This window comes from Hippocampus comes, unplaced genomic scaffold, assembly GCF_001891065.2.
Source record: "Hippocampus comes isolate QL1 unplaced genomic scaffold, H_comes_QL1_v1.1 scaffold87, whole genome shotgun sequence".
In the NCBI taxonomy this organism is placed as follows: Eukaryota; Metazoa; Chordata; class Actinopteri; order Syngnathiformes; family Syngnathidae; genus Hippocampus; species Hippocampus comes.
Window position 1 is genome coordinate 115,994 of NW_017805739.1, and position 10,225 is coordinate 126,218.

At 42.8% G+C, this 10,225-nt stretch overlaps 1 protein-coding gene and 2 long non-coding RNA genes across 4 annotated transcripts in view; 1 reads left to right on the top strand and 2 right to left on the bottom strand.

Annotated features, from left to right (window-relative positions):
• Positions 1–946: 946 nt before the first annotated feature.
• On the bottom strand, positions 947–4,852 carry LOC109523847 (uncharacterized). Its single transcript, XR_002169858.1, has 3 exons — positions 4,335–4,852; positions 3,758–4,057; positions 947–3,409 (listed from the first exon to the last, which is right to left on the bottom strand). It is a non-coding gene; the product is annotated as an uncharacterized LOC109523847 (long non-coding RNA).
• meaf6 (MYST/Esa1-associated factor 6) lies at positions 3,950–6,902 on the top strand. 2 transcript variants are annotated; one of them, XM_019883265.1, is made up of 8 exons: positions 3,950–4,084; positions 4,838–4,953; positions 5,042–5,129; positions 5,222–5,267; positions 5,338–5,530; positions 6,275–6,304; positions 6,717–6,750; positions 6,836–6,902. In XM_019883265.1, exons 1-8 carry the CDS (start codon positions 3,971–3,973, stop codon positions 6,848–6,850), a joined length of 636 nt encoding a protein of 211 aa, XP_019738824.1. In that variant the 5' UTR covers positions 3,950–3,970; the 3' UTR covers positions 6,851–6,902. The 2 variants fall into 2 exon arrangements, with proteins under 2 accessions (XP_019738824.1, XP_019738825.1); XM_019883266.1 differs by lacking the exon at positions 6,275–6,304.
• LOC109523849 (uncharacterized) overlaps positions 5,815–10,225 on the bottom strand; it is a 9,098-nt gene continuing 4,687 nt past the window's right edge. The window contains exon 2 of the long non-coding RNA XR_002169860.1: positions 5,815–6,560. This is a non-coding gene — a long non-coding RNA (uncharacterized LOC109523849). The remainder of the gene's footprint in view (positions 6,561–10,225) is intronic.

Below are 10,225 nucleotides of genomic sequence, written 5' to 3' on the forward strand. Positions count from 1 at the left end.
TATCCTGTACATTCAAATGTGTACGAAATGTATGTTGAAATATTACTGCAGCATTTCATTCACTGCGTGTTGTATTTAGTTCGTAGCTTGATGGAAGGGCCGTTTTCCTCTCTTAACTCGGGGAATGGTTTGACCCATCAGATGATTTCGAGCAGCTGAAAACAGGGGGACTTGTGAGGCCTGCGTTATTTCAACACAAGAGTCCAAGTTAACTGTTTGCAAAAGTAGAATTGTGTAACTCACCGACAACATTTCAATTCATACTCAAAAGTAAATGAAAGATGGAATACAACCAAAAATAAACCACAGAACATTAACCGCTGTGATTATATGGACTCTAATTGAATGCTCATGTAGATTACAAAGAGAAAATACGTCTTGGTAAAACAATTTGCAGCAAAACGACACTTTTCTCAATCCCAACCCAGTCTGAGGGAAAATCGTTGCTTTCAAACACAAATCTACAAGGAGATACAATTAAAAAAATAATAAATACAATGAAACATGTATGTTTAAATGGTCTTTTCCAATTGAATAGCAGCAAATAAAGTCCTGTGCGTGCCTGCTTTTATAAATAGACCCACCAGACTCACGACCACTATGGCTCTTTGGCCATCAGTGAGATCAATTATGGATGAGGTGATGCGCACATGCATCGCCTTTTCATCAAACTGAAGGATGTACACTGAAGGATTAATTACACGTGGTATGAATAATTGCATGATTCACGCTAAGAATAATAATATAAAAGCCTTCACTTTTAAGCCTTTCTTCACTTGAGTGCACGGAGGCTGAAAACACTAATCAGCCCACTGGTCGCATCAAAGCAGCTTCCCCTGGCAATCTTATCTGCTGGTTTCAATGACTGAGGTCGCCTGGAAGACAAATGCATGCTTTGATCGGGTTGGAAAATGCACGGGCACTGTATAAATATATGTATCGATATATATTCAGAGCCGGTCGCCCTGCCCTCTGCGCTGAGCTTGTCGTGCGATGCGGGGGATGGCTCAATGCAGGCTGTCTTGCCAAGTGCCATGCCGCGCCCTTCATCACAAAAGAGTCTCGAAGGGCTTCACAAGTCCGCAGCTGACGAATATTAACGACACACCCTGATCTTCACCCCACAGGAGGGCAAGGAAAAACTCATAAAACCCCCCATCTGGGGAAAAATAAGAAACCTTGAGAAGGGGTCGCAGATGGGGGGAATCCCCATCCAGGATGAACAGGCTAATGGACGCTGAGTGGGAAACATTTAACACAATATGGTGCTATACAATTATCGAATAGTGTGAGAGTCCATTTAGTAAGATGAAGTGTGGCCGTTTGTTTTTTAAATTCCTAAGTACCCTTTACGACAGACAGACGAGACCCCTTGAGTAAGTCTTGCAACAAGATTAGATGGATCGTGTCTAATCTCTTCCTGAAATGTATACCACAGTGTGTACAAAAACAGTGTTTCGACTGTAGACTTCTCTTTCAAGGGGGGGGGTTACATGTCCACACTTGTCTTCAGCAGACTGAAACGCAGGGCGGATCAGAGAGACTCCCATCATTCCATGGAGCCATGTATAATTGCACCTCGTCCACACAAAAGCAACACACACACAAAAAAAAAAAAAAAAAAGAGTTGAACTCAACTTTGCCTGCAGTTCTGCTCATCGACATCCTCCTTTGACTACAGGAAGGGTGCGTTTTGCACACTGGCCAAAAACCACCACTCACTGTAAAAAAATCCCCCAAAGCTCACACGAACGGAGGTTACACATATTTGGAGAACGCACGGTTGAGGTCACAATCTGAATATAACTACAGCTGCTGCAATGTGTGGGAGTCAAGCAGTTGTTCTGATGAGGGCGAAAAATCTCACGAGCAGATGACAGCGTGGTTTCAACGACATGGCATCTTTGCCGAGAGAAAATTGCGGGAGGTATCGATAACGGATTGCTGCCATTTATGCATTACCAGTCGACTTTAAGCTACACCCAATGGGAGCCATTCCGTGTCTAAACAAATTCGGGCAAATGTAACTTTGTCGTAACTTTGGTGTTAATTATAGTAGTGTTGAATTAGTGGCAGGTTACTTCAGCCTCATTTTTTTGATGAAAACTTAGGCCTGCTACACCACTTAATTTTACTGTTGGTCAGGTTAGTGAAACTTCGAGAGGTATTTTTTGGGGTGTAAAAAAGTTTTGAGAACCGAAGGCCTGTCACATAAACAGCCTCCTACCATCGCCTTATTTCGACCCGTCGACTAATAAAGGGAGCAACTGATGCGTCCCTTTCTCCCTGGGGGCGTAGCGCCATCCCGGCCTCATGTCCACGCTGTCACATTGCACACATAGAGAGTCGCACTCTGTGCCCGCCTGCCCTTGAGCAGTTGGCAATCTGGTGACATCACAAGCTCTCAGCTGTTCCAGTGGCGGACCGCTGACCGGACACGCAGCAGCTGGGATTGCAGCAACTCCCGCCCACATATCAGAAGGTGCACAGGAGAGCATCAGAATATTAGGGAGACGATCAAAAATAGATGGCTTCGAATGTCTTCTTATCACTCCCTGGTTGAGGGTTTATTTGGGGAAAGATTAAAAACAAGCTCTTATTTTGAATTCATTCAATGATACTTGCTGAGCCAGTTGTGTGAGTTTTGTGCAATTTAAGAGGCAAAATGCTCCTAATATTATCGACAATTGACCTCAGGCTCCATCCGTTTAACAAGTGTATTTAAACAGGTAATTACATTATGTTTCCTTCTTTCCAAAACAAATGATTGCAGAATGCAAACAATGTGAGCACAGTCAAATGTTCAGTCTAAGTGTTTTTTTACTACCTGTTATTATTATTGGTGATTTGCTAGAAACGCATGCTTCCCTTTTGTATCTTCTTTAACATTCTAGTTTGCTGATCTCTTACATGATGGTCTTTCAGCTGCTCAACTGAAACAAAATGATGGCGATTTTAGCTGATATGTATTTATTTATCTCAAAAGCATCATAGCCTTGCATACAAACAAATGACACAGGAATACACCCTTGCCCTTAAAAAGGTGAGTGAGATGGTCGAACTAAATACAATGCTAAAATTTTATGCTGTGTGTTATTATGGATGAAAAGGCTGTCATTCAAAATTAATGTGCACCCTATTTTCCGTGTAACTTAAGTCAGCAGTTTGTATATCTTAAGGCTCCAGGGAGGAACTGTTGCGCAATACCATCCCATCTTATACCATTATAGGCACTGTCGTTAAAATTGCATTACCTGTGTATGTTTAACAGAAATAGCTTGTGAGTCTTGCAGCATCCTCCTGGTTTGAGATGCAAATGCAGCAGCATTGTGTGACATGCCAATGGGGCCTCGTAACCCTGAGGTTACAGTGGCCAAGGCCTGGCAATGGTACTGCTGAATGTCGCCACCTTGAGGCACAAAGAAACAACGTATATATCATAAGAGTAATGACAAAAATAAACAGGGAACACACAATTATGCTGGGTTTAGTCAACGCAATGTGATTTCCTTTGCAAAGGCCTCATTTGGACTGTGTACTCTGGAAACTGGTGGTTCAGCAGCGGTGAGATTTTCTGCATGAAAGTTTTGGTGCAGCCTATGATGAGGGTGTCCTTTAGACATTTTACCGAGTTTGAATTCTCTGTAAACTACTTCCCCAGATCAGATTCGAGACCTTTTGCTTTCTGGTTCTTTTTGCACACGCGTCATCGTATTCAACTTTAATTAGACTGCACAGTGTGATTGCTAAATTTTACTGTATCATCAAGAATTTCCACAAAAATTGTTGAAAGTATGACGCATGGCCGTGGGCTGTAACCACTGCGCTCCGCTCCAGCTTGTTGCTGTGGTGATTTGGTGGCGAATGAGTCATTCGCGACTTGTTTCTGCGGTCCTTTAGCTCCACCTATTGGCTGCAGCGACCCATTTAGGAGTCGCTGCAAGCTATCCCGCCACCTTTTTGTTTCTCCATGATCCACACTGCTCGATCCATCATGGCGATGCACGCTAAAGCTACTCCACCACAGATCCCGGACACCCGCCGGGAGCTTGCCGAACTGGTGAAGAGGAAACAAGAGCTTGCGGTATGTTGATGTTGTGAAGAACAAAACGGGTTTAAAGGTCTTAATGCGTGGAAGCCCGCCTAACGCAAAACTAAAATGTTAAATATAACATTTCAACCAGGGTGTTTATTGATAGCTTAGGCCTTGCTAAATGCTAGGCTAATAACGGCTATCTGTGTCGCGCCGCTTCCTTTGCTAAAATCTGGGCACGTATTGATCGTTTAATTATGTGTTTGACATATTATTTTCCACCTTATGTCATTAAACTTACTGATATTGCAAGACGCTTGATTACGTTCTATGTTTGTGCACCAGCTTAATTTTTCTGTGGAGGCTAACATGCTAGCAGCGTCAACGGGGTCCGCGGTAGTGTCAAGTTCTCGCGCGATTAAAATTCATGACGTCATCAAACATGGACACACTTCAAACAACCCGATTTCAAACAAGCGTTTTGATTTAAATTTAACACAATGGAATGTATAAATACGTGTATGTACGCGCAGAAGAACATTTTATTGTACCAGTAAACGGTATTCGTGTTCCACAATGATAAAAATACAAATATACTTTATTCATTCCGTGAGGGGAAATTTGGGAAATTCATACAAAATACAATCATATTAATAAATGAAACTGCCATGAAGTGAAAATAAGTCCAAACAAAATCATAAAAACAACGGGATAAAGCAATTCCACTTTCACTGCTCCAGCACACAGCACGCTGCTGCTCAACAATGTAAAATAAATCTGAGTTAATTTTCAATCGTGTTGTAGGAGACGCTTGTGAATTTGGAACGGCAAATATACGCCTTTGAAGGCAGTTACCTAGAAGACACCCAAATGTATGGCAACATCATCAGAGGATGGGACAGATACCTAACCAACCAAAAGTAAGTTGTAAATGAGGGTGCAAAAGATATAACTGTGTGTTCTCTGTAGCTAATAAAACATTACTAATCCATATCATGTTTCTTACAGGAACTCGAATAGTAAAACCGATCGAAGAAATCGAAAATTCAAGGAAGCAGAGCGTCTGTTCAGCAAGTCATCAGTCACCTCAGTTGCAGTAAGTCTGTCGCTTTGTGTTTCCCATGACATAAAAGAACTTTGGTTTGAATATTTATATTTATTAATTTATTTATTTTTTTAAATCAACAGGCGGTATGTGCGCTAGGCGGGATACCAGATCACATGAACGAAAAACGTGAGTGATGTGCACCCGAAAGCCGTGTTGCCATAATGTACGCATGCTGAGATCCGTGTTCTCTGGCCAGGTGAGGCGGGCAGCGGCACGGAAAGCGACGCCTCACCGGACCTCCAGAACCAAGAGAACGAACCCAGCCAGGAGGACACGGAAGACGTAGACTCCACCTTGCAGGACTTGAAGCCCCAAAAAGCTGCGTCTTCCTCTTCATCTGGCAGCCACCACGGAAGCCATAAGAAGAGGAAGAACAAAAACAGGCACAGGTAGACAGAAATGACCTGAAATTGGACACTAGTTTAGTATGCCTTGTCAATTTGTTGGGAGACAATAGCAGAGAGCATAACATGGAAGAAACCATGCTCCAGGTGGCATGACCAAATAAACAAAGCAGGATTTCTCTTGTTCTTGTTAGTTTGAGCTACTGCACTAAAAATGTTCTTCTTGCTGCGTTCAAAACTGCAGAGAATTTCAAAATATCCATCTTGGTGTTGGTTCATTTTAGTTTTGGCAGTTGCTATGACAGAGAAGTATTTTTTTGAAATAAAGCTGAAATAAATCACGAGTTGCGTCGCACAAAGCAGATTTCTGGTGTTGCTCTTTTCGAGTGAAATCAGGACCCACCTTCCGGATCAATTGGTGGAGGTAATGCACCATTAAGTTGTTTGCTAACTGCCAGGAAAAACGACCAATAGAACAACTCGAAGACGATTTCTGGTGTAATACCAAGGGTGGCCTGTGAGAGGCAGCACTGTCAGACATCCAGATTGCTGGGGGGAAAAAATGTGGCTGTCTCCACCTTCACCTTATTTTTCATGCTTTCGGGTATTCCTTCTCTCACTATATATTAACCCAGCGGGCTCTCCTGCTAACACACTGAGGCGACGCGTGTCAATCTGTGGACAATTGTGTCGATAGCGGGGTTCAGACTGTGGGTGGTGAACTAAACTAACAGCTGCTGATGTTTTCCTCCCCTGTTGTCATGCTGACTCCTCCCCTTTCCGCCCCAGCCCTTCTGCCATGTTTGATTATGACTTTGAGTAAGTCCTGAATTTTACTTCCTGCTCCTGTGGTCTGCGCATCCTGTCTGCTCGTCACCACATCCTGAACTCGTCTCCTGTGTGTCGAGTCGAAGCCTGCTAGTTTTTGAGTCCGTGCCGCATGTCTTTGAATGCCTGTCAGCATCCATCAACCCCCTCATGGCTTGTCACTGGGCTGGCGTCTCATCTTTTCTGCTCGTGCGTTTGTCAAAAGCTGTGCTGTTGTTCTAAGATGACAGGCTGGCTTCAAGTTTGTCTGCAAAACAAAGAACAAAGTTTAGCCTTTTCTTTTTTTTAATGGGCTGAGGTTTGGTTTTTAGGCTCCCTCATGGTACAGTAGTGGCACCGCTTGTTGTCGTTGCTCTCAGAACCGAACCTCATATCTAAAGCTGACCTCTCTTTGTCAATGCAGGTTCGACATGAAAGTGAACAAGAAACCGAGAGCCGTAAGTTTGATTTATCGCCCCCACCCAAATCCAGCGATTTCTGCCTTTTTGAAGTTGATCGATTCAATTTTCCCCCCTTATGCAGGAATATTCTAACTGAGAAAGACAAAATGTGGACCAAGAAGAGAAATTATTGACTTTGTGGACATGTATGCCCCGCCTCCACTCCAGTTGTTATATTTCAGCTGTGATGACTGCACTGCGCTCTAAACATTCCCCAGCTTCCATGCGTCCTGCATGTTTCTCCACACCAGCCAGTAACATTTTGTATAGTGCAGTGGTTCTTAATCTGGGTTCAATCGAACCCTACCGGTTCAGTGAATCAGTCTCAGGGGTTCGACAGAGCCTCCGCCATGCAGGTGAAGACACACCCGACTCAACGTGTCAGTTAGTTATGACATGCCCGCTTGGCCATTACTGGCTGGTTCATTTTGTGCGCAATTAAAAAAATTATACTAATTTTGTTTACATTTTTTCTGTTTTTAATATGTTTTTTTTTATGTCTTGAATTTGTTTAAAAAAAAAAAAATCATTTTTATTTTTCACTAATGAAGGGTTCGGTGAATGTGCATATGAACTGGTTGGGTTCGGTACCTCTAACAAGGTTAAGAACCACTGGTATAGTGTTTAAAACAAAAGACTATTTATTTTGTTGGGAATTAACATTATTTTCTTCTTTTTTGTGGCCACTTGGTTGTGAATCCCATATGAATATCTGTATTCTTTTTGTCATTGTATTTTTCAAGAAAATAAAACACCAGTGATGTTTTTTTTTTTTTAATTCAAATGTGTCAGGTTTGAGTGAAGATAGGGTCGAACTGAAAAGTGACACCGTCCAGAGGTTTAATAAGACACGTTGGCTTTGCTTTTTTTTTTTTTTTTTTTTTTTGACAAAGGCTAAAATTTGATTTCGACGTACATTTCAGATTCCGATTGTTTAGTAACTGACGTTTTGCTTTGGAAAAATACAACTGTAATCTTGGTACATAATCTTTTTTTTTTCTCGTGAATTGTACTTTTGTTCGTTGCAGTTCGGCCCTGTATATTTCTTTTACACATAATTGACGGTGCTAGTCTATATTTTAGTGTGCAGGGTACACAAAATGACCAATACCACCGCGCATAAATAGCCCGTGACTCCACCGACAAGCCTGAGTCATCTCTCCCAAACTGGATGTCTGGTGAAGTACCAAGACTGGCCTGTGAGAGGCAGCATAGAGCCACGGGGCATCGAAAAGAGAAGCAACAGTCGTCGTCAAAACAGCTTGTACAAGGACTGCTAACTCAACGACTGTGACAAAAAACGCGAGGCAACAGCCCGCGACTGGCCAAATTGCTGTTGTTGAGTTTTAACGCTTGCTGATGAGAATAGTTTTAAGTTAACATTGGCCAATTCTGAAACCTTACGGGCAGATTACGTCGAACGTAGCAACGAAGAGGCTAAAATCTCATTGGACAAAAAATTAATACGTAAAATAAATAAAAGTAGATTGAGGCTTGACACTGGCGTGTGGTTTTATTTAGCATAGCATTAACGTTCCAAATACACCCCTAATCTTTCACGCGCCAAAAGTAGCCCATCCGCATGACAAAGAAGCTGGAAACTGTAACAGAGAACTTAATGCTCTGCTGGCAGAAGCGGTGATGGATAAACTGTCAAGTCTCCAAAATACATTCCCTGGTTTCATGCAGCTCGACTGACTGCCTTTCCCATCCTAGAGTCACGTTTCATTTGGCTTACCCCTTTCTTCAGTACTTTTCCGACACGGGAGCAACGAGGCCTTCAAACTGTTCATTTTAGGGTCAGAAACGTTAGACTGACGGTTCAGTTACCGAGGCCATTAGCTGGCGTTGGGCGCGGAGGTGGTCTGAAAAGCTGGTGTCGTGCGGGATCATTCCAAAATGTACTGGAGACACCGCTTTTCCACTATAATTATGGTTTGTCTGGAGAGATTCTGTCACGGTTATACATAGCTTGTAAAGGCTAAAATTTGATTTCGACGTACATTTCAGATTCCGATTGTTTAGTAACTGACGTTTTGCTTTGGAAAAATACAACTGTAATCTTGGTACATAATCTTTTTTTTTTCTCGTGAATTGTACTTTTGTTCGTTGCAGTTCGGCCCTGTATATTTCTTTTACACATAATTGACGGTGCTAGTCTATATTTTAGTGTGCAGGGTACACAAAATGACCAATACCACCGCGCATAAATAGCCCGTGACTCCACCGACAAGCCTGAGTCATCTCTCCCAAACTGGATGTCTGGTGAAGTACCAAGACTGGCCTGTGAGAGGCAGCATAGAGCCACGGGGCATCGAAAAGAGAAGCAACAGTCGTCGTCAAAACAGCTTGTACAAGGACTGCTAACTCAACGACTGTGACAAAAAACGCGAGGCAACAGCCCGCGACTGGCCAGATTGCTGTTGTTGAGTTTTAACGCTTGCTGATGAGAATAGTTTTAAGTTAACATTGGCCAATTCTGAAACCTTACGGGCAGATTACGTCGAACGTAGCAACGAAGAGGCTAAAATCTCATTGGACAAAAAATTAATACGTAAAATAAATAAAAGTAGATTGAGGCTTGACACTGGCGTGTGGTTTTATTTAGCATAGCATTAACGTTCCAAATACACCCCTAATCTTTCACGCGCCAAAAGTAGCCCATCCGCATGACAAAGAAGCTGGAAACTGTAACAGAGAACTTAATGCTCTGCTGGCAGAAGCGGTGATGGATAAACTGTCAAGTCTCCAAAATACATTCCCTGGTTTCATGCAGCTCGACTGACTGCCTTTCCCATCCTAGAGTCACGTTTCATTTGGCTTACCCCTTTCTTCAGTACTTTTCCGACACGGGAGCAACGAGGCCTTCAAACTGTTCATTTTAGGGTCAGAAACGTTAGACTGACGGTTCAGTTACCGAGGCCATTAGCTGGCGTTGGGCGCGGAGGTGGTCTGAAAAGCTGGTGTCGTGCGGGATCATTCCAAAATGTACTGGAGACACCGCTTTTCCACTATAATTATGGTTTGTCTGGAGAGATTCTGTCACGGTTATACATAGCTTGTTGTGCAACATACGGTTATAGTTGAGGTCAAAAAGAAGGGCAATGGGGGTGCAGGAGGGGTGGGGGGTGGCAGTTGTTTATGCTTTGATGGTTTGAGCCCTGCAGGGCGCCAGGTTGGGATCAACATAAACAGATCATTTGAAGCTAAGACCGATAATGATACAGTTTCGCGCTTGCATAAACCAGATTATGAAAGCAGTCACCTGAAGACTGAGCATTTGACTGTGAAAATTTAGCCTAGCAACACCTCGATACATTGTGTCTGTTTTCAGTTAGATACACGAGTCGCTGCTAAATCTTTATTCGGAAGGAAGGTAATAAAAGTTATGAATAGCTTCAATAAATCTCTGATAATAAAGCAGCAGCCTCACCAGGGTCCAATAAAGTTTCATAAACCTTTTGGCGTTCAA

What these genes read in the sequence shown, in the direction of transcription:
- meaf6 (XM_019883265.1), top strand. Translation starts at nt 3,971, where the DNA reads ATGATCCACACTGCTCGATCCATCATGGCGATGCACGCTAAAGCTACT. An exon ending in CATCAGTCACCTCAGTTGCA is followed by an intron (nt 5,130 to 5,221) that starts GTAAGTCTGTCG and finishes TTAAATCAACAG; the next exon opens with GCGGTATGTGCGCTAGGCGG. An exon ending in AGATCACATGAACGAAAAAC is followed by an intron (nt 5,268 to 5,337) that starts GTGAGTGATGTG and finishes TTCTCTGGCCAG; the next exon opens with GTGAGGCGGGCAGCGGCACG.